Source organism: Bufo gargarizans, unplaced genomic scaffold, assembly GCF_014858855.1.
Source record: "Bufo gargarizans isolate SCDJY-AF-19 unplaced genomic scaffold, ASM1485885v1 fragScaff_scaffold_65_pilon, whole genome shotgun sequence".
Lineage (NCBI taxonomy): Eukaryota > Metazoa > Chordata > Amphibia > Anura > Bufonidae > Bufo > Bufo gargarizans.
In genome coordinates, this window is record NW_025334157.1 from 229318 (window position 1) to 253770 (window position 24453).

The following is a 24453-nucleotide window of genomic DNA, read 5'->3' on the forward strand; positions in this document are numbered from 1 at the left end:
GACTTCCCAGCCAAAGATATAGTAAATCCCAGCAGGATGGCGAACAGGAGGACTGCTATCAGCAAATTATTATATGGATCCATCATACAGTACGTGACTGAAGAGGCAGAGAATTGGCTTAACCTCCCTGGCGGTATGATTATGTCAGGAATTTTGTTCCAAAAGTGGTACCATTTTTTTGCATGGAAATTTGGTGTTATGTATTGTAGGCCTGCAATTCTTAGTAATTACTTACTTAAACCTGACCAAAGAAGACTCTAGTAGACCTCTCAGATGTGATAAAGTTCGAAAAAATAAAATCATGAGTTATAATCTAATAAATAATATAATTTTATTCAGTAATGTAATTAATAATGAAATTTGTCAAACAAAAGAAAATTCAGTAAACATCCTGGGTGTGGTAAATCTTGAAGCATGGGACTGCACATAGACCAACGTCACAATCAGGGCAATGGAACCTGGTTTCCTTTCGGATTTTTTTTCCATTTCCATCTCGCTTTGAGCAGCAAACTACACACATCCTTGTAGGTGCTGCCTTTTTTGCGCTTGGCGGGATGTAATCCATAAAGTGACGACCAGTCAGCCTCTCTGGGTTTACAACGTCAACAGCGCGACGTCCAGATCTGTTCACGGCCACTGATGGCGTTTGGTAGTTCACAAAAATCTGCTCCGCCACCTTCCAGATGAAGTCAGAGTGAACAAGAGGCCTCCGTGCAGTATATAGGCATTCCACAGACACTGTTCCAGGAGATGCCTGAATATTTTTTTGTAGTATTTTTTTTGTTGCTTCCGCATAGCTGGATAGAATGTCATCGCCTGATCGGCTCTATCGACTCCTCCCATGGTGTTGTTATAGTCGATCACAAGTTGTGGCTTTATGACATCTTTCCCACCTCTTGTGTGGACCGTCGTAGTGGAGGTGTTATGTACTGTACTCATTAGGCACACGTCTTTTTTGTCACGCCAACGCATTGCCATCATCTTTCCTTTCTGCCAGGCCACCATTTCTCCTGTTTTCAGTTTTTTCTTGGAAAACATACATGGCAGGCCACGTCGGTTGGCCCTAACGGTTCCATATCCGTCAGTCTTGTTTTTTAGTAGAAACTCGTACAGCTCAGGCGACGTGTAAAAGTTGTCTGTTGTAACACAATACCCCTGATTGAGCAATGGTTCAAGCAGTGAAAGGACTGATGACGTTGCCATCCCATAGCCGCTGTACCTGGGGTTGAATTGTGTTCCTTTGCCGGTGTATATGATGGAATTCCATATATAGCCAGTTGTAGACTCGCAGAGCAAATAAGATTTTATTCCAAACCGCGCTCTCTTGGATGCGATGTATTGAATCCAGCTGAGGCGTCCTTTGTAAGCCATCAGACTTTCATCAATGCTGATGTCTCTGTCTGGCACATAGGCCTGCTGGAAATTGGTTAGGATCATTTGGAATACTTCCCAGATCTTCTTCAGTTTTGGCGCTGGATGTGTGGCTTCGTCAAATTCCTCATTGTTGGTGAAGTGTAAATTCTTCATTATGAGGGAAAATCGGTACTCGGACATGATGGTGCCAAAAAATGGGGTTGCCAGCAATTTATTGGTAGTCCAGTACCATTTCTGCAGGGGTTTCCCCACCACCCCCTGAAGAAGTATTAGCCCCAGAAATTTCCATATGTCCTCCTTACTCACTGGTTCCCATTTTCTGGTTCTGGAAAACTTGCTGTGCAGAGTAGTGGATTGCTGCTCTTTGTAGCGGTTTGTCTCCGTGACAATCTTTTCAATGACGTCATCAGTCAGAAATAATTTTAGGTACGCCAAAGGATCATTGTGATCAACGTCTACCTTCATCCCAGGCGATCCTGTAAACGGGAATCTTGGCGGTGGTACTGCATCCATACCGCAATCAATAGGACACCAAGAGCGCACCTCACTGAGCTCAAGTGCAGATTCGTCGCTGTCGCCACTTCTCTGGTCAGTGTCAGAGTCGGATGATGAATCTTTCCACGAATCACTATCGCTGTCGCTCAATTCTGCGAGGGGCTCTGTGTCGCTGTCGCTATCACTTATCTGATCCAAACCCGCTTTGGTGATGCTAAAGTGACGCTTTGATGCCATGGTAAAAAATATATATTTTTTTATATTATTTTTTTTTGCTTAGAAAAAACAGCCAGGGCAGTCAGGGCAGTGTAGAATGATCAGCTCAAATCTGTCAAATCTGAGGTGATAGTGTAATCTGACAGGATTGTATCACCTAACTTTATGTGTGTGTTTGACTTTTTATACAATGTATTTTTTTTGAATCTCCCGCCCAGTTCCGCCTCTGTGACGCGCTGCGGCTCACAGAGGCGGAACCAGGAAGAGAGATGAGACATCCGCCGGGGCTCTCACCGGCGATCACAGCGGGGAACATCGCCGGGATTATGTAAGGACACCAGCGGTTCCCTCTGCAATCTACCCCGAGCGTGACTCGGGGTTACCGCTTCTGGCAGCGAAAATTAACCCCGAGTCACGCTCGGGAATACCGTCAGGGAGGTTAATAACTGAAGGTGATACCAAAAGTGGCCACATGAGGGCAGCAGGACCCCAGACATCTCCTGCTGAGGAACTAATACAGATGGGCCCAGAAGTCAGTGACCTCCGTGGTTGTTTTATGCTGCTGTCTGATTGGTCAGTGGAGTCTATTGTTGTATCCTGCTCTCTGATTGGTCAGTGTGACTGTATATATGGAGCCTCCAGAGACCGGGCATCAGATCACTTGTGCTCGGCTCCTGGAGCTTTCTGCTACAGCTCCACAGCTTCTCTCCTGAAGACTGCGAGGACTTCTCTACTTCTGTCAGATTCCGCTGCTGTACTCTGAGGGGATTGGATATAAGGGCTGTACAATGGTGGGTGGTGGTGTAATTATTCCCATACTCATAATGGTCGCCTTTTCATCTTCTAGCATGGAAGACGAGGAGGTTAAAGGGAATTCCGTCCAATATAAATGTGTGTGTGAGGGGATTTCCTGCGGCAGCAGAGACCGCTGTTACGGACAGCAATGCTTTGCCTCCCTCAGTATGAACGATGGTCTCTTGGTTTCTCAGAAAGGCTGCTTCCAAGTCTACGAGCAAAGCATAATGACCTGCAAGACCCCTCCTTCTGCTGACCAGGCCGTGGACTGCTGTCAGGGCGACCTCTGCAACATGAACATTACAGCGCACTTACAAAGTAAGTCAGGCACCGCCGAGACGTTAAATTCCAGCGTGGAAACCCTGGCAATATTTATCCTGGCTCCAGTAGTCGTTCTAATAGTGCTTTCAGTTGTGGCCTTCCTGGTCTTCCGAAAAATTCAGCAACGACACATGGAGCGGTTGAGTACGCGAGATGCGGAATATCGGACTGTAGACGGGCTGATCGCGTCCAACGTGGGGACAGCACCCTTGCGGATCTGCTGGATCACACGTGCACATCTGGCAGTGGGTCTGGGCTTCCCTTCCTGGTGCACAGAACAGTCGCCCGCCAGATCACCCTTGCAGAATGTGTTGGTAAGGGTCGGTACGGAGAAGTATGGCGCGGCCACTGGCAAGGGGAAAGCGTCGCCGTAAAGATCTTTTCATCCCGAGATGAGAAGTCCTGGTTCAGAGAGACTGAATTATACAACACGGTGCTGTTAAGACATGAAAACATCCTAGGTTTCATTGCCTCCGATATGACTTCAAGAAACTCCAGCACGAAGCCGTGAGGTGAAACGCGCGTCGAGGTCCCGCGCCCAGGGTCTGTCATTCCAATTGCCACCATGTCTTCAGGTACGGTCTGCATTTAGCATGTGTTAGATTGTATGTGGGGTTCCCCTGTATATGTTCTTGCTGGGTCCCATACACTCAGGCGCTAACTAATTGTATTATTTCTATCTCAAGCCTAGTTATTATTCTATTATTATATTGGGCTGATTGTGACGCCTATACTATCAGTGTATGCTAGCTACGACTTTGGGTCTACCTATTGTCTGTGGTACCGTGTGTACCATACCCCTATTGGGGTGACTACCATACGTGATATTTCTTTGGTTTCCCAGAGCCTTAGCTTTAGCCTTACTTTTTGATCGTATCTCATTGCGCATTATCCTGCGCAGCTCCATGGTGCTTCTTTTGAATTGACTTACCCTGTGCTTCTCCGTGTACTGTATTACAACATCCCGTTGTTCTCCATTTTTCACATTTTATAATAAATGATATTTTTTGATACAGTATTCCACTTTTTTGTTACGATTACTTACATATAACCACATTAGACACAGTGACCTGTCTCAGAATTGTCCTTTCCATAGCCAGCGGACTAGCACATTTACATGTGGAGATTTTTGGTACGCAGGGGAAACCTGCTATTGCTCATCGGGATTTAAAGAGCAAGAACATTCTAGTTAAGAAGAACGGACAGTGCTGCATTGCTGATCTAGGATTGGCCGTGATTCACTCACAATCAACCAATCAGCTCGATGTTGGGAGTAACCCCTATGTAGGAACCAAGAGGTACATGGCTCCCGAAGTCCTCGATGAGACGATCCAAGTGGATTTTTTTGACTCTTACAAAAGAGTTGATATTTGGGCTTTTGGTTTGGTCCTCTGGGAGGTCGCCAGACGCATGGTTAGCAACGGTATTGTTGCAGATTACAAACCTCCCTTTTATGACGTTGTTCCTAATGATCCTAGTTTTGAAGATATGAAGAAAGTTGTCTGTGTGGATCAACAAAGACCAAACATTCCTAATAGATGGTTTTCAGACCCAACGCTAACATCCCTGGTTAAATTGATGAAGGAATGCTGGTATCACAACCCATCGGCAAGACTCCCAGCCTTGCGCATCAAAAAGACTTTAACCAAAATTGACAATTCCTTAGATAAACTGAAATCGGACTGCTGAACGTCAGTTAAAAAGAATCGGACACAGTGCTTGCTTGCCGAAGTGTAGACTTTTTTCTTCTTTTTTCACACTCAGCAAGAACCACTGGATAGTTCTTAGTAACCGCATAATTGTCCTACACAACTATCGATTTATCACTTACTGGCCCAGCAGGTAGCAACTGCCGCTGGCCCACTTTCACTTTACTTGCCGCACATGCAAAATTTAAAACAATCTTACCCATTGTTGTCACGGGTTCGGCAGTCCCGGGAGACAAGGATACTCCAGGATCCTCCATTACACGATTACCTGCAGACTCCTTACTGCAGTGGTTACCACGAGAAACGCCATGACTCTATACTCCATCCAGACAAGGAGTCACACTTTCTGGAGACCTTTCCTTGGGATCTCCAGCCACAGAATATGAAACACTTTCTCCGCTCCATAACTTCTGGACAGCTGCACGCTGTTGTGGTTGGCCGCCCCTAGCAACTGCCTCATTGATCCTCCGCACATCCTCTCTAGGACTCTGCTCACACATAAGAATTACTGAGAGCCACACCGCTCTCCACCTCCTTTTCTCCCCGACGGTTGCCCTTGGCAATGGCACATATCACCATCATCTTTTCCTCCGGCACTCGACTCTCAGCCAGGTTCAGAGCAGCCTCCCTCTGTGCAGCACTTGGCTTCCTAAACAAGCCATTTGTTTCCTGCACCAGCTGCTTCATTACTTTCTCTTTGGCCTCGGTTTTCCATCAAACTGGACCCCTTCTCACAGAGGACATCACCTCCCATATGAGAAATTTCCACCACACCAGACCATCTTTCACCTAGGTCGCCATTTTGACCACATTTTTTTTCCACTGGTTAGTCTCTTTCACTTGGGCATCCGGCCCTTTCTGCCTTGTCTTTGCTCTCAGCGGAAAAGTCTCTTCACTTTCACCAAGACATGACGTTCACACCCCCTGCGGGTACATAAGGTCAGCTTGGCACAGTTTTACACAGACACCCGCTGTCCACTTGGGCACAGGGAGGTACAGGGCTTCTACTATGAGTTCTCCATATCTCCCCTTCCCTGGGTAGTACAAGAGAGGAAGGCCCAGGGGAACGTTTAGCTCATTCCCTGGATTTGGATGATGTAAATCGGTATATGGATAAGACATAAGGTCATTTCATAAATCCTTTTTAACTCATGGTTCCAGACTGTCTGGGAGGTTTCTTTGATGCAGTTGACCAGCTCGACCCCCCCAGCAGGGGGCCATCCTATCAGAGAAGAGAAGCTTGCTTCCAGTTAGGCTAATAAGCCCCTGACTGTTTAAGGAGGGGGGTCGTGGACTTCTGGGATCCCCCTTCTTCTCCTATGTGGCTCCCCCCCCCTTTTCTGGTGGGGGGGGGGAGGATTTGAGCTGGTTTGGCTCTGCTACATGGGGAGCTGGTTTTGGCAGTAAGGTGTTAACACATCCCTGTGCTTGGCCTGCCCCTCCCCCTCCTCCCACGTGCTGAAGGAGTCAGCCCCCTCTGCTTTAAGTATTTTCCCCTCTTGTTTATCTCCCTCTTGACTGGACAGTGACGGGTTTGCAGGTACCTGGCTCAAGATGTCCGCAGGAGACCCTCTGATGGTTGCTCTCCTGGCGTGTATTGAAGTGGAGGGAGATGGCTGGTTGCGTGCGGAGCCTGTTCAGCAGCACCAGCCTCCTCCTCCAGCTTTGCTCCCTCCTGAGCTCTCTTCTCCTCCCCTGCCCCCTCCTCCACAGAGCAGCATAGCTGCGATCCCAGCAGCAGGGAGCTGACGTTCCACCCGCCCCAATCGTCCTCCCAAGCGATCGGGACATAGTCCCCCTGGCAGGGCGCACGCTGTGTGCATTAACCCCACCAGGCCTGCCATTTTACATAATGTGCACAGGGCGACTGTGGCCACCCAGTAAGGGATGTACGGCCATCGCAGCACAGCTTATAGGGTCTGTTCCCTTCTATCCCCCCTTCCTTTTCCTGTGTCTAACTTCCCGCGCTGTGGAGAGCACATTGCTGCCAGCTATGGGTGCTCAAAATAGTTCTCCCTCAGCCTCAGGCCCCCCTCACCCCCCCCGGCAGCTGCACAACCGCATATCACGCCACCTAACCCCACTCTGCCCCAGTAATCCCCTAGTGTTTCACCTGACCCCACTGAGATATATGTGGATGCGGCTGAGCCTTCTACCGACCCAGTAGCTACCAGCCCCATGCGTTTACAGGCGCCCACCCCTTCCCAGACCCACCAAGCTATGTCACGGAGACGTCGTCGGAGATCTCCCTCCTCCTCTTCAGAGGGTTCCAGGAGGCGGAGTCATCACTATTCACGTTGGCGTCAGTCTCGTCGCTGCTCCAGGGATTCCGGGAGAAGTCGGTGCTATAGGTCCTCACTATGGCGCTCCCCGTCATCTTCGGACGTTTTGTCGGGGAGCCTGGTCAAAGATCACATCCTAGACGTTGACGCCGTGAGCCTCATAACCTCTCCAGGGCCTCCAGCCTGGCCTCTCAACCTCCCCGGCCAGACCCGCCTACAGCTACGGTTACACTGCCAGCTCCTCCATTGCCTGCTTCCGGTGATTTTCCATTTACGGGGGCTTGGGGGGTAGGTGTCGGTGGGCCAGAGGTTGCGGCGGCCCTTAAGTTAATTCGTGACAAATTGCAACCTTCCTCTGCTCAGCCTACTATGCTTACTGCGAAACCCTCTTTGGTACAGGCGAGCATTCATAAGGACTCCATCTTTTACGGCGTTAGTCCTTTAGGAGCACATTTGGAGGAGGAGATTAAGGAGAAAATTTGGCAGAACCAGTATGTGGACATTTGGTTTTTAGTCACCGTGGATCAGCATACGGTGGATAAAGAGCGACGTCTGGCTGAGAAACCATTTGTACGTCCACAGATCGTAAATACCATGAACAACTGGCTTGAGGCCTTTTCGGTTCTGGGCTTTGTTATGGGTCAGTGTCACCCTGAACGCTGCTCTGAGCTCTTTTTATATATGGACATCATTTACAGCGCTTACAAATCACATGGTGGTTCCGCATGGTGGAGTTATGATGAGAAATTCCGCCGTCGCCTTGCCCTCCAACCCGATATCGGATGTGAGGTTAAGGCTTCTGATGTGTGGTTGCGGTTGATGGTGTCACAGCGGCCTCCCTTTCCCAGAGCGGCCACTGGTTTCAGTCAGGGATCAGTGGCTGTGCATCGCCCGGGAACATGTTGGCTGTTTAATGAGGGACATTGCAAGTTTGCCGGTGTGGGTATTTACTCCAGTAGACAGGGGTGCGGGTGCAGTATAGAGGCAAATGGAGTCCAGGTAATGAAGAAGAAAGAGCATTTATTTCTCAGAAAAACAGAACAGCGAGCTTCACCTGGCTCCTTTATTGGAATGAGTCCTGTCCTGGCCGATCGCACAGCAACATAAAGATTTCCCCCAGGATGCTGGGCGCTCTGTACGCCTGTGTCGGGGTCCAGGCCTCAGCTCCACACACTGCAAACAACCACCCTAGCTCACAGTTACTTCCTTCTCCTCCCAGCTGAGGTTGCTGCCTGGGAATTTAAATCCCAGCTCCAAAACCTGGTCCTGGAACGTGGGGAGTAGGCACCCGACCAACTCTTTACCTACTCCCAATAAAAACCGGCCCGGATTTGGCTTTGCAGCCCCACTAAGTATTAAGGTGTCAACAACTTCTGCTGTTAACACATAACATCCGGCTCTTACCTCACCGAGGCCAGAACCCTGCCCCCAACCCAAAAAAACCTCTTCCCACAGTGACCCAAAGGACCCCAGTGACCGTAGTAGAGATGGGGCCTTGGTTAGACCAGTACCCCAATAAACAGGCTGCATCGCAGCTTTGTTTTGGATTTACATTTGGGTTTTTCATTCCTTTTGTTCTTGGCCATGTCCCTATTTTTTGGAAAATCTTGCATCAGCAAAAGAACACCCCTCGGTTCTCCGTAACAAAGTAGTGAAATAAGTAGCGATGGGTAGAATCGAAGGCCCCTTTACTTCTCTCCCCTTTTACGGGTATGGCAGGTTTTCCTTTCTTCCTATAACGGTCACCCCTGCTTTATGCTGGGCGAGTGCACCAATGCGGAACTGTCCTTATTTACTGATTCCTCAGGTTCCTGTGGCTTTGGAGCCATTTTTGGTTCCGATTGGTGCGCATCCCCTTGGCCTGAAGCATGGCAAGCTTTAGGCTATTGTAAGAACCTGACTCTTTTGGAACTCTTTCCAATTGTCGTTGTGGTTGAGATTTGGGGCCCTAGATTGGCTAACTTGCATGTTTCTTTTTGGACCGATAACCTAGGTGTTGTTCACTGTGGTTAATGGTTTGTCCACCACTTCCTTGCCCGTTCTCAGTCTTTTGCGGCATCTAGTGTTACGTTGTCTGGAGTATAATGTCTTTTTCAGGGCCCAACATGTCCCTGGCGCCTCTAACCTTACTGCTGATGCTCTTTCTCGGTTTCGTTGGCAGAAATTCAGGATCCTCCTCCCGGAGGCGTGCCCAGATGGAGTGATCTGTCCGGAACACCTTTGGTGTCTGGTAGAGAACAGTTGATGCCTTTACTGTCTTCCTCAGTGACTCCGGCGACCTGGAAAGCTCACGTTAAGGCACGGTAAGAATTTGTACGAACTGAATGCCGGCGCCCAGTTTCTTATCAGCTTCTTTGTAAACTTATTTCTGCTTGTCAGGTGGTTTGCAGTTCCCCTTTTGAGACGGTTCTTTTATCCACTGCGTTTAGCCTTTCCTTTTTTGGTGCTCTCCGAGTGGGCGAATTGTTGCCACCGTCGCGTAATCGTTCAGGGGGCCTCCTTCCCTCGGATATAGCACTAGGTAATGGGTCGGTGCGTATTAGAATCCATCGCTCTAAGACTGACGTTTTCGGTAGGGGTGCATGGATTCCCCTTCACCAGATTCCAGGCTTAGCATGTCCGGTAAGCTTGATACACCAATACATGCAGATACGTCCAGGCGGGTTTAATTTGTTGGTCCATCAGGACCCTTCTCCTCTTACAAAGTTTCACTTTACCTCCCTTTTTAAACGATGCTTGCAACATGCGGGCGTTGATGCTGGTTTGCATGGCACTCATTCTTTTCGTATCAGCGCTGCTACAGAGGCAGCCAGAACTGGCCTTTCCGAGTCTGAGGTTATGCGGATTGGGAGATGGCGCACCGCTTGCTTTGCAACTTATATTCGCCCTGATCTATTATAAAAATAAAAAATAATAATAATAATATATATATATTTATATATTTGTGGTCACAGCTACGGAAGAGAACTTGGTACTCTGAAGAACCCGGACCTGACTAACTAACTAAGAGCCTGCTAACTTGACTAAGTGGCTGGTGGGGTGCCCTTAGCCACGCCGTGGATAGGCCTATAAGGGGGCATACCCTGAGGAGTATGGAAAGAAAAGAGGAGGAAGGGTGGGGCACCGAAAAATGCACGCAAGTAGGTGAGGCCATGCCTCCATTTTATAGGTGCCTGCATCCCTCCCACAAATGCAGGCTGTCAGCCTTACCTATTTGTGGTCACGGCTACGGAAGAGAACTTGGTACCCTGAAGAACCCGGACCTGACTAACTAACTAACTAACAGCCTGCTGAATTGACTAAGTGGCTGGCAGGGTGCCCTTAGCCACGCCGTGGGTAGGCCTATAAGGGGGCAAAAATCAAGCCAAGTAGTGTAGAGAGTTACTTTATTGAACCTGTACCAAATCACAAAACCAAACTGTGGAAGGCCTTGGATATCTCGGAGTGGGGATTCGGGATATAACGCGCAAAGCACAAGGAGCGCCAGCGACCCATTTTGCGAATAATATGGACGGGGACATTATGTTTTGAAGCCGCCGATGCAGCCCCAATGTGGAACGAGTGCTCTGAAATCGCCTTGGGATCAAGGCCCAAGGCAGATGCCAAGGTGCTTATATGTGAGATGAAATGAGAAGGCGTGATGGCACTGACCTTAAACGGGAGCAAAGGACTGTCCGGGGCGGAGTCCCCCAAAACTGCCAGCAAGTTGCTAAGAACTTGAACGGGGCACCAGGCGTTGAAGGTCTGGAAGTACCTCACCTCCACCGGTGGCCCTACCTGAGAGGTTTTGGATGCCAGAAGGTATAGGGAGAAATGGTCGCTACACCATACCAGCTGACCCCTAGTTAAACCTTTAGCCTTAGCCGAAGTGCTGGTGAATTCGCCGGGTCTCAAGAACCCATAGAAGCTAAGGTACATGGCCACTTTGATGACTGTGCTGGAATGGAGCCTAAAAGGAAGACCATCTAGGAAGGAGGAAAGCTTCCTGAAGCGTTCCCCTGACACCAGCTGTCTGCTCGGAACGGACCCTCTGCTACTCTTCTGAACGCCCATGAGCGTCGATTTGACTGTCTGGGATAGGAAAACCGACCTACTTCCTCCAACATAGAAAAATGCTGGACCCCGGCCAAGTACAACTTGTTAGTGTTGTAGGACAGTTTGAGGTCAGTATGACAGTAAGCTATGAAGGCTATGATGTACGTGCGAATCTGTATATATCTGAAAATAATTCCTAGCCGTGTTATATATATGCTTTTAGTCCATTATTAGTGACTGAAATACCAGAGGGGATAGCCCCACTCATTCTGCCTCTGGCATGATCTGGAAGAAAGCATTGAAATTAAAACGTGATAATGCGTTTGCGGCAATGTTATGTAAGCCCTGAATGTGCCTGCATGACACGTAGAAATTATACTGCAGAGAGAGCCAAACAAGCCTGCGGACAAAAGACATGATCTGGGGTGACTGGGATCTGCCCCTAGTGATGATTTCTACCACTGTCTGATTGTCGGTGATGAAAGCCACGGAAGAAGTGGCCCATTGTCTGCCCCATACCTGGGCGGCCGCCACAATCGGGTAGAATTCCAATAACTGGTGACCTGGCCTCCATTTTGACGGTGTCCAAGACTATGCCCAGGAAGGTGATTACCGTCGTGTGCCCTTCTATTTTGGAGGGAGCCACCGGGGCATTCATTCTGGCAAAGAGATGGAGAAGGGTCTTGAGCTTGCTGGGCTTGCAGTCTGGCCTCTCTATCACAAGGAAATCATTTAGATAGTGGATGACCAGCGGACAGTCGCAGCGGTTGACCAATATCCAGTGCAAAGCCTGTGCGAACTGATCGAAAAGCCTGGGGTTGCTCTTAGACCCAAAAGTCAGGTGGTTTGCAAAGTAGTATTGGTCCTGCCACTTGATCCCGTAGTACTTCCAAAGCTGCGGCCGAATGTGCAGCAGTTTAAAAGCGTCAGCGATATCCGTCTTGGCCAACCATGCCCCCGCTGCCTACCTGGAGAATGAGCTGAATGGCATCATCTATTGAAGAGTAGCGCATTGAAAACTCCTCTGAGGGAACTAGGGAATTTAAACTGGGTATACTAGAGCCAATTTTTTTTTTTTTTACACGATGCCTATGGGGTTGATCCTCCAACAGTCAAAGGGGACAACTGAAAATGGACTGATAAGGAACCCCTTCTCTAACTTGGTCCTGATTAGTGTCCCCACTGACTCAGGATCCGCAGCTGCTGATAAGAGGTTGGGACCCTCCTAAGTGGACTGGGGAAGGGCTACTAGGCCCGTGTGAAAGCCTGCTGTGAATCCAGACGCCAAGAATTAGGTGAACTGTGGATTGTGGTGGCCTTGCAGAAGGGCTGCCACAATCCACATTGACCCCGCCTAGTCATAATGGTCTGGAGGATCTTTGGGGACAAGCCGTTTGGGGGTGTGCCCTAAAACACACCGAACAAACGTGAAAGGGCCCTACATTTATTGTAGTAACAGGCGTGCTGGTTGTAGTTGTTGCAAACCTGGCTGTTGCCCAAGAAAACTATGGGGCAACCCAATTTATCCGTGGTTGGGCCAGACTTTTGTTGGGACCCGGAGCTACTGGGGAAAGATCTGCCCTGGGTCATAGAGGGTCCTATGTTGGGAGATTGACTGTCAGGAGGCACACACCGGTGCCTTGAGCCCTGTGAAGTGCCGGCAAAAAAACTCCATGTCCATGGAAGCCCAGTTTGCGACGTGCTGGAATTGGGCCAGAGCGGCGGCACCTTTGGCAGAAAACAGGCGGTGGTAATCGTAGAAAGCATTACCGCCGCACTTGTGGCCCAATTCCGTGACCCGGTAAAGGTAGTTAAACAACTCCTCCCGCCTCCCGGGGTGGGCTGAGCAAAGGACATCCCTGAACAAACTAAAGAACAGGACAAACTCGGTGATGGAGAGATTTTTGTTGAGGTGGGCGTCCCTGGCTTTGAGAACGACGGACATGTCGCCGTAGACAATCGTTCTGCTCTCTTCTGCGTCGTGAGTGGCTATAAGGATAGACACAAGGTTGACGTCTTTTCCCCCTACGATGTCTTTTTTTATATTGCTGGGAATAAAATGCGAGGAAGCTACTTCCGGCGTGCTTAGGACCCTACCTGGGAGAAAGGGTCCTGAAGTGGAGGCTACCGGCAAGGGTGATGCAGACTGGGTAGTAGCTGACCCCCGACAGGATTCTACTGCCAGAAGCCTAGCCTGCACATCCAAGACTGAGGAGGCGATGTTGTTCATCATTGCATGAAGCTGAGTCGTGACAGCTGGAGGGTAGACATGGAGACTTGCTCCAACTCTGGGGCTGCTGGTTCGGCCATCAGCAGTCTGTACAATTCTGCCTTCCGGGCGGAAGCAGAGTGTTGGATCCCTCTCCTATTTAGTTCTGTGATTAATTTTGGAATTGTCCAGTTCCTTAAAAATGAGATGCTGGCCTGCTCGGATGCGGGGGTTTCAGGAACCGACAAGGCCTCCTTGATGTCGGACGTGTGCAACATACTGCAACTGCGAGATGACAAACAGCAATTAATACCGGAGCTGGAGGGCCGGCAGTTTGGTAGAGAGACCCGAGACCGTGGTTGGTGGTAGAAGGAGACTGGTGAGTTGGCTGAGTGACTGGTGCTTAATTGAACAAATGGGCGTTACTGTGGAGGACCAGGGCAGACTGGGGCGTGACGTTGCCTGTGGAAGCTAAAGTGACAGGGCACCAAACAGGAAGGTTGAGAGAGAGAGAAAATGAACATCAAGCCTGAAACGTAACAGCCGACAGACATGGCAATTTACAAACGCAAGCCTGAAACGTCACAGGCAACAGACATGGTGGGTAATGAACGTGGCCTGAAGCGAAGACATTGTAGTCAATAAACGTAAGCCTAAAACTTAGTAGGCCACACACATGGCAATTAAGGACGTGAGCCTGAAACGTAACAGACAACCCATATGGTAATTAAATACATGAGCCTGAAACGTAACAGGCGACAGACATGGTGATTAATAAACGTAAGCCTGAAACGTAACAGGCAACAAACATGGCAATTTACAAACATAAGCCTGAAGCGTCACAGGCAACAGACATGGTAGGTAATGAGCGTGGCCTGAAGCGCAACAGTCGAAGACATTCTAGTCATTAACGTAAGCCTAAAACGTAGCAGGCCACACACATGGCAATTAAGGACATGAGCCTGAAACGTAACGGGTAACAGACGAGGTGACTTAAACATGAGCCTGAAACGGTAGGCCATAGACCTGGCGGTTACTGAAAGCTGGGGCAGGCAACCGTGACTGGCAGCAACCTCCATGGCCTAAATGGGTCTGAGAGTGATGAAATAAGTATGAGGTGGGAAAAACGTACTTACCGAAACGTCCGTACTTTAAACCACGTATCCTTGTTGATGCGCTGGTCTGGCGTAGTAGAGTGGAATCGGTGGAGAATGGTTCAGACGGAAATTCTGACTGACTAATTGAGGGAACCTCGGCTGACGGTATTAGCTATTGTCGGGGGAGGACCTGAAGCCTGCAAAACAATCGGTATTGTGACCACCGTGCAAAGGTTGGGTCCGAACGGGGGCGAAACATGAAACAACTAGTCGTGATCCCCCTTTTTTTTTTCTTTTTTTTACTTTTAAACCTAAGGACAACGAAAACGTATTTTTTTATTTATTTTTTATTATGAAATCTTCTGGGGTCGGTGGTGAAGAGAGGGGGGAGGGGGCAAGGCAATGCCCAGAACCTCAATTTCTAAAAGGCCCCCTTGACCAAAAAGCATCACCAGCTGTTAGTCCTGGCCAGCCCCTAATGCCCTGTAAGAGTAGGCATTAAATGTTCGGGGCACACTCAGCGTCTGCAGACCATGCAAACGTCCCTCTGACTTCACCACGCTCCCAATGAGGAGTCAATCCCCCAGCCGGCAATCAATGTTGCATCGGAGCTGTGACGATCCTAACCTACCTATCCTTATACTATGTTTGGGCACTGTTCCGTGCCTAGTCAGCACGGGGTCACATGGCTCCTGGTCGGGGACGCGAACCCCGTTGCTGGGGAAACAGGGACGCCGAGTGGCGCGCCTCAGCGCTCGCGTCCCACGTGACCCCGCAGGGGAGGAGCACAAGGTTAGCGAAAGGAAGCAGGGGAGGAGCGCACTTACCCTGGGTGTCAGATGAGGACGGCGGTGCCCGAGAAGAACCCCGACGGGCCCTGCTTACCTGAGAATGTGCACCGAGACGGAGGGCGTGTCGCTTGAGATGAAGGCACCTAAAAACAAACGCAAGTAGGTGAGGCCATGCCTCCATTTTATAGGTGCCTGCACCCCTCCCACAAATGCAGGCTGACTTGTCAGCCTTACCTACACTACGTGCAGAATTATTAGGCAAATGAGTATTTTGACCACATCATCCTCTTTATGCATGTTGTCTTACTCCAAGCTGTATAGGCTCGAAAGCCTACTACCAATTAAGCATATTAGGTGATGTGCATCTCTGTAATGAGAAGGGGTGTGGTCTAATGACATCAACACCCTATATCAGGTGTGCATAATTATTAGGCAACTTCCTTTCCTTTGGCAAAATGGGTCAAAAGAAGGACTTGACAGGCTCAGAAAAGTCAAAAATAGTGAGATATCTTGCAGAGGGATGCAGCACTCTTAAAATTGCAAAGCTTCTGAAGCGTGATCATCGAATAATCAAGCGTTTCATTCAAAATAGTCAACAGGGTCGCAAGAAGCGTGTGGAAAAACCAAGGCGCAAAATAACTGCCCATGAACTGAGAAAAGTCAAGCGTGCAGCTGCCAAGATGCCACTTGCCACCAGTTTGGCCATATTTCAGAGCTGCAACATCACTGGAGTGCCCAAAAGCACAAGGTGTGCAATACTCAGAGACATGGCCAAGGTAAGAAAGGCTGAAAGACGACCACCACTGAACAAGACACACAAGCTGAAACGTCAAGACTGGGCCAAGAAATATCTCAAGACTGATTTTTCTAAGGTTTTATGGACTGATGAAATGAGAGTGAGTCTTGATGGGCCAGATGGCTGGATTGGTAAAGGGCAGAGAGCTCCAGTCCGACTCAAACGCCAGCAAGGTGGAGGTGGAGTACTGGTTTGGGCTGGTATCATCAAAGATGAGCTTGTGGGGCCTTTTTGGGTTGAGGATGGAGTCAAGCTCAACTCCCAGTCCTACTGCCAGTTTCTGGAAGACATCTTCTTCAAGCAGTGGTACAGGAAGAAGTCTGCAAGGTAAGAAAAACATGATTTTCATGCAGGACAATGCTCCATCACACGCGTCCAAGTACTCCACAACGTGGCTGGCAAGAAAGGGTATAAAAGAAGAAAATCTAATGACATGGCCTCCTTGTTCACCTGATCTGAACCCCATTGAGAACCTGTGGTCCATCATCAAATGTGAGATTTACAAGGAGGGAAAACAGTACACCTCTCTGAACAGTGTCTGGGAGGCTGTGGTTGCTGCTGCACGCAATGTTGATGGTGAACAGATCAAAACACTGACAGAATCCATGGATGGCAGGCTTTTGAGTGTCCTTGCAAAGAAAGGTGGCTATATTGGTCATTGATTTGTTTTTGTTTTGTTTTTGAATGTCAGAAATGTATATTTGTGAATGTTGAGATGTTATATTGGTTTCACTGGTTAAAATAAATAATTGAAATGGGTATATATTTGTTTTTTGTTAAGTTGCCTAATAATTATGTACAGTAATAGTCACCTGCACACACAGATATCCCCCTAAAATAGCTAAAACTAAAAACAAACTAAAAACTACTTCCAAAAATATTCAGCTTTGATATTAATGAGTTTTTTGGGTTCATTGAGAACATGGTTATTGTTCAATAATAAAATTAATCCTCAAAAATACAACTTGCCTAATAATTCTGCACTCCCTGTATATAACAAAAAAAAATAATACAATCATATTCTTGTGCTGCATGCGTACTTATTTTTCTGTTTTACAGGTGTTTTCCGTCCGACCGTCTGGATCCTTGGCCATTCTTATGTTTTTTGGGCGGCCCAGAGAGTGGACTGCAGACCCGGTGGCCATACTCGGGTTTCCGTGAAGTGGACATATTTTGGAGAGATATTCGGGGCCTTCGCTGGTCCCATATGCTGCTGGTGGTTGATATCAGCTTGTGGTTGATATCAGCAGATCCGCTGTTGGTCCAGTTATTTTGGTTATTCATGCCGGGGGTAATAATCTCTGCTCTTTGAGAATGGCGGAGCTCATGACTCTTATGCGTGCAGACATGGAGTGCTTTGCTTCCTTTTTCCCCGAGCTGGTCATGGTCTGGTCGGAGATCATTCCCCGGGTGGTCTGGCATGGTGCTAGAGATGCTGAGGCACTTGAGAGATGCCGCAGAACGGTTAATGCCCGTATTTCTCAGTATATCCGTTCTCGCATGGGCATCGTAGTACGTCACCGGAAACTAAAGGGAGACAACAAGTCCTTGATGTGCCCGAACAGTGTCCATTTGACGGACATCGGCCTGGACATTTTCTTATCCGGTTTACAGGATGGAGTGGAGCATGCGATGTGTATGTTGGGTGGTGGTCGGAGCCCAGTGTAGGGGTACATTGGCTCCTTCGTGGCGGCATATATATGCAAACGACAAGATGGGGCAAAGTAAATGGTGGACTTGCCCACTGGGAGGCCAGTGGCCAGCATACCGCTCATGATGGTTGACGGTTTCAAGCAGATAAAGCTCGGTGTTTGGTTGGTATAAGAAAATAAATAAAGCTGTGGCGGATCACCACCCAACTAGTTAGAGTCCCGTGTAGATTTGCGGTGTGGTTGGTAGTTCCAGTAAGGAAAAGTAGGGGGAGGGGGTCGGAGTTGTACCCCCTCCTGGTTTGGTTTATGTTCCCGGACAGTCTGAGACACCTGTGGAGTCTATTTTCTATGGAAGATGCCCACCCCCCCCAAAGCAAATTGGTAGGCATCAAATTATATTCCCCCATATTCCTCACAGTCGCCAATAGATGTCTTTCACATGCAGTATACTTGATTTAGACAGCAGTTAAAACTTGAGATCTGCAGGCAATGGGGCACAACCGTCCATGTTTTTCCTGGCATAGAACAGTTTATAACGCTTGATCGGTGGTCGCCACCTCTAGATGGAAAGTCTCTGCAGGATCTGGAGTGATCAATGCCGTTGTCTACATAACAGACCTTTTCAATGAATTCAAGGCGTCTGTGTGAACCTCAGTCCATTCCTTTCTGATGTCATCTTCTTTCATCTTTCTTTAAAAGATCATATGGAGGCCGTGTAATGTCTGAGAAACCTAGAATGAAGGTCCTCTGGTATTGGACTAAACCCAGAAATGACCTCAATGCTATGACAGGAAGGTTCAGCTTTTGTGTAATTTCCACTTTGTGCTGATAATGCCTTTTTCCGTCAGGTGTGATATTGACCCCTACAAAGGTCAGTGAGGTTTCCATTAACTGACATTTCTTGGGATTTACCTTCAGTCCGGCTTTCACCAGAAATTACAGCAACTCGTTAAACAACCGCATATGTTCTTCTTCACTCTCAGTGGCAAAGACAAGATCATCGACATACTGCAGGACAGCTTCAGGTTTGTAAAATTCCATCAACACGGCAGCCATCTTCTTAGGGAAAGTTGTTGGTGAATTGTGCAAACCTTGTGGTAATGGAGTCCATGTATACTGGTGGCCTTTCCAGGTAAAAGCTTGTACTGTGATTGTTCAGTGACAGGAATGCTCCAGAAACCATTACAAATTTTTAATATGTAGAATACCTTTACTTATGGAAGGATTTTGGAAAGAAGGGTAGAGGTCTCTCTGACAACTGGTGCGCTGGTAGTGTTGAGTGAATTTCCGTTTTCAAGTTTGGCGTACATTGGGTTATCTAAGAACTCTTCTATGGATTCAGCTACCACGGACTATAACTTTATGGTAGCAGAATCCATAACATAATCCTTAAATAACCTAAATCTTGTATGCCGAACTTGAAAACAGAAGTTCGCTCATCCCTATCCATGATCCATCTGTTTTTTTTTTCAAAATTTAAATTTCTTTGCTTTTAAAACAGAAAGTGATACCTCATAAAATATTTATTACTTAACATTCCCTACTTGATGTTGGCATCATTTTGGAAATTTTATTTTATTTTTTTAGGATGTTAAAAGGCTTAGAAGTTTACAAGCAATTCTTAAAATTTTTAAGGAAATTGCCAAAACCCACTTTGTAAGGACCAGTTCAGGTCTGAAGTCACTTTGTGGGGCTTACATAGTGGATACCCCCATAAATGACCCCATTGTAGAAACAACACCCCTCAAGTTACTTAAAACTGATTTTACTAACTGTGTTAACCCTTTAGGCGTTCCACAAGAATTAAAAGAAAATGGAGATCAAATTTTTTAATTTCACTTTTTTGGCAGATTTTCTATTTTAATCAAATTTTTTCTTTAACTCCTTAAGGACACAGTCATATTTCACCTTATGGACCAGGCCATTTTTTGCAAATCTGACCAGTGTCACTTTAAGTGGTGATAACTTTAAAACGCTTTCACTTATCCAGGCCATTCTGAGATCGTTTTTTCATCACATATTGTACTTTATGACACTGGTAAAATAAAGTCTCATAAAATATTTTTTAATCTTTTTTTAAATACCAAATTTACCAAAATTTTGGAAAAAATTACAAATTTCCAAGTTTCAATTACTCTACTTCTATAATACATAGTAATACCTCCAAAAATAGTTATTACTTTACATTCCCCATATGTCTACTTCATGTTTGGATCATTTTGGGAATGACATTTTAGTTTTTGGGGATGTTGCAAGGCTTAGAAGTTTAGAAGCAAATCTTTAATTTTTTCTGAAATTTTCAAAAACACAATTTTTAGGGACCAGTTCAGGTCTGAAGTTACTTTGTGAGGCTTACATAATGTAAACCACCTAAAAATGACCCCATTCTAGAAACTACACCCCTCAAGGTATTTAAAACTGATTTTACAAACATCGTTAACTCTTTAGGTGTTGCACAAGGTTTATTGGCAAATGGAGATGAAATTTGAGAATTTCAATTTTTGAAAAATTTTAATTTTAATCCATTTTTTCCAGTAACAAAGCAAGGGTTAACAGCCAAATAAAATTCTATATTTATTGCCACGATTCTGTAGTTTGCAGAAACACCCCATATGTTGCCGTAAACTACTGTACTGGGACACAGTAGGGCGTAGAGGGAAAGGTGCGCTGTGTGGTTTTTGGAAGGCAGGTTTTGCTGGACTGGTTTATTTACACCATGTCCCATTTGAAACCCCCCTGATGCACCTAGAGCAGAAACTCCATAAAAGTGACCCCATTTTGGAAACTACGGGATAAGGTGGCAGTTTTGTTGGGACTATTTTTAGGGTACATATGATTTTTTGGTTGCTCTATATTAAATTTTTGTGACCAAAAATAGAAATTATGAAATTTCCTCTGCATTTGCCATAAACTGTTGAGGAACACCTAAGGGGTTAATAAAGTTTGTAAAATCGGTTTTGAATACCTTGAGGGGTGTAGTTTCTTAGATGGGGTTGCTTTTATGGAGTTTCTACTCTAGGGGTGCATCAGGGAGGCTTCAAATGGGACATGGTGCCAAAAAAAAAAAGGCCATCAAAATCTGCCTTCCAGAAACTATTCAGCGTTCCTTTCCATCTGCGCCCTGCCGTTTGGCCATACAGCAGTTTACGACCACATATGAGGTGTTTCTGTAAATTGCAGAATCAGGGTAATAAATATAAAGTTTTGTTTAGCTGTTAACCCTTGCTTTGTTACTGGAAAAAAAACGGATTAAAATGGAAAATTAGCCAAAAAAATTGCTGTTTTGGCACCGTTTTTATAAAAAAAATTTGACCGTGTTTATCTGAGGGGTTAGGTCATGGGGTATTTTTATAGAGCAGATTCTTACGGACGCGGCTATACCTAATATGTAACATTTATTTATGTTTTACACTATATTAACAAAAATAATAATAATTTTGTATCTCCATAGTCTGAGTCATTTTTTTTTTTAAAGTTTTTAGCCAATTATCTTAGGTAGGGGCTCATTTTTTGCGGGATGAGAGGACGGTTTTGTTGGCACTATTTTGGGGGGCATATGACTTTTTGATCACATGCTATTACAATTTTTGTGATGTAAGGTGACAAAAAAAAATACTTTTTTTTGCACCGTTTTTATTTTTTTGACCGTGTTTATCTGAGGGGTTTGGTCATGGGGTATTTTTATAGATCAGATTCTAATGGACATAACGATACCTAATATGTCTACTTTTTAAATAATATCTGAGAACCATAGTTTTTTTATCCGATTGTCAGTGGCTAAATTGGGATATAAATTTAGTACTCCATGGAAGTGTGGTACTCCCTGAAGCAACCAATAATGCAGAGGCCCGGATGATCGGGGCACGTGTCACACTGAGTAGTGGTGTCCTTCCGTATCCCCCTCTTGTGACACACTCTGTACTTTTTTGGGGTCCGTCTCTTCTTTCCAGTATGGGGCGCCACACCTGGAAAGTGTTGGCCAGGGACGATCCGGGCGCCTCCAGTTCCCGAGGTACTCCGGCCTGCTCTTTCCCGGTCAGAAAAGATCAGGGCCTTGAGGACTGACTCATAGAACTGAAGGAATGCCCTGTGTTGCCAGCGCTCTGGGACAACACAAAAGAGTTGTAGAAGGCAACCTGTACCAAGTAGACCGCAACTTTTTTGTACGATGCCCGGGTTTTGCGCATGGCGTTATATGGCTTGAGGACTCGATCAGAGAGATCAACTCCTCCCATATACCGATTGTAGTCAACGATTCAATCGGGCTTGAGGACTGTTGCCGCGGTACCTCGCACAGGGACAGGGGTGATGCCGTTACCATGAATTGTGGACAGCATAAGGACACCCCTCTTGTCCTTATATCTGACCAGCAACAGGTTTCCACTGGTAAGGGCACGGGTCGCACCCTTGGGGATAGGTACCTGGAGGGGGTGGGTACGGAGGCCGCTTTGATTTTTCCGCACGGTCCCACAAGTGGACGTGTATCTAGCAGCGAGGGACTCTAACAAGGGGATACTAGTATAAAAGTAATCCACGTACAGGTGGTAACCTTTACCTAGCAGTGGGTGCATAAGGTCCCACACAAGTTTCCCGCTAACACCCAGAGTGGGGGGACATTCTGGGGGTTGAATACGGAAATCTCGCCCCTCGTACACACGAAACTTGTAAGTGTACCCTGAGGTACTCTCACAAAGTTTGTACAGCTTCACTCCATACCTCGCCCGCTTTGAGGGAACATACTGGCAGAAAATGAGTCTCCCCTTGAAAGCAATGAGAGACTCAACCGCGACCTCCCTTCCAGGCACATAGGCCTGTACAAATTTGGCCCCAAAGTGATCGATGACAGGCCTGATTTTGTACAGGCGGTCATAGGCAGGATCACCTTGGGGGGAAGACATACTGCATTATCTGCATAATGCAGGCATTTCTGGATGGCCTCAAACCGGGAGTGTGTCATGACCGTACTGTAAAGTGGCGTCTGGTAGAGGACATCCCCACTCCAGTAATGCTTGACACTAGGTTTCTTTACTAGTCCCATGTGCAGCACGAGGCCCCAAAATGTCCTCATCTCGGCTGCACTGACCAGAGTCCAGCCACCGGGCCTAGCCAAAAAGGAGCCCAGGTGTTGAGCAAAAAACTGTTGGGTGTACAGGTTTGTTTTCTCCACTATTAGATTTACAAAGTGGTCACTGAAAAAAAGACTAAAGTAGTCGTATTCAGTGAAGCCCACAGTGGAAATCTGTATTTCTGGTTGGCCTACAAAATCAGGAATCACGGGCTCAAAACGCTCTGGGGTATACCAGACAAGTACACCGGCAGGGGGCTCCGGTGGACCTAACTGGTGGGCCAGAAAACTAGTACGAGCCCGAGAGATGCTCGTACTAGGGTGGCCCACAGGGTCCCTAGCATGGTCCCCTTGCTCCGCCTGGCAGCTTCATCATCATCGCTAGATGATGAGGAGGACGCGGATGACAAAAGGAAAGTGGGGTCATCCTCGTCCTCACTGGGACTCTCAGAGTCGGAGGCAAGCTGGGCGTATGCCTCCTCGGCCGAGAACATCCGGCAGGCCATAGGGGAGTGTGTGTGTGTGTGTGATAAACTTTATTTGGTGTGCGTGTGTGTGGGGGCACGGGTGTTCGCGAACTTACCCTAAACCTAACAGACCAAAAAAAATAAAAATTGCATAAAAAATGGCAAAACATTTTTCTATTTTTTTTCCACAAAATTCTAATTCGCTGTTTATCTGTCTGAAGTTGATCAGCGGTAGGGTATGCAATGTGCTAACAGTGGCCGGACACTAGGAGTGCTGGCCACAGTCAGCGTATGCTCACAAAAAAAAATAAAAAAATGCTTGCGCCCCAAAAAAAGTTAAGGGGGCGCAGGGGGCAAGCTGCAGCACCCCTGGGGTCTCGGATCACACAGCTGTGCTGTGGACCCCAGACACCCGATTTAGGGTGATGCAATCAAAACTGCCTTTTTTTTTTTCTTCCACTAACTTTCCCTGAATATCCCTGCCTAACCCAACCTTTCCCTAAATACCTGGGTGCACAGATGGGGGTCCTGGGGCACAGATGGGGTGCTTGCAGATGATCCCTCAACAGATGGGGGTGCTGACTGGAGATCCGATGCAGCAATCCTCTATCCTCGGCTCCGGGACTAAAAAGGAGGAGGAGAGGAGCGCTGCAGTAATTTGAACTGCAGCCGACCAATGAGAGGCGATCCTGAGAGGTGATGTCACATCACCTCTCAGGATCGCAGGATGGTGATTGGTGGTGTATTATCACACCACCGATCACCATCCTGTTCCGGGTTATCGGGTCCCCAGAGACCCGAATAACCTGGAAACGCAGCAACACAGTTTGCTGCTATCGCCTACACGGGGGGTTGGGGGGGGCGGTCACAGGACCCCCAGCACATTGTCCATTGGCGCAGCGGTGATCGGAAATACATAGGACGTACAGGTACGCCCTGTGTCCTTAAGTACCGGGACGTCAGAGCGTACCTGTACGCCCTATGTCCGGAAGAGGTTAATACATCAAGGGTTTACAGCCAAACAAAATTCTAAATGTATTACCCAGATTCTGCGGTTTACAGAAACACCCCACATGTGGTCATAAACTGCTGTATGGGCACACGACAGGTGGCGCAGAAGAAAAGGAGCACCACTGTCACAGTCACGTA

At 47.3% G+C, this 24453-nt stretch overlaps 1 protein-coding gene across 1 annotated transcript; it reads left to right on the plus strand.

Moving 5' to 3' along the window:
- Positions 1 to 2867: 2867 nt before the first annotated feature.
- LOC122922705 (activin receptor type-1-like) lies at positions 2868 to 4892 on the plus strand. The gene is given in 3 exon segments (XM_044273407.1): positions 2868 to 3393; positions 3396 to 3705; positions 4218 to 4892. Coding segments are annotated over 3 exon segments (1503 nt in total). The 5' UTR covers positions 2868 to 2873; the 3' UTR covers positions 4891 to 4892.
- Positions 4893 to 24453: the final 19561 nt, after the last annotated feature.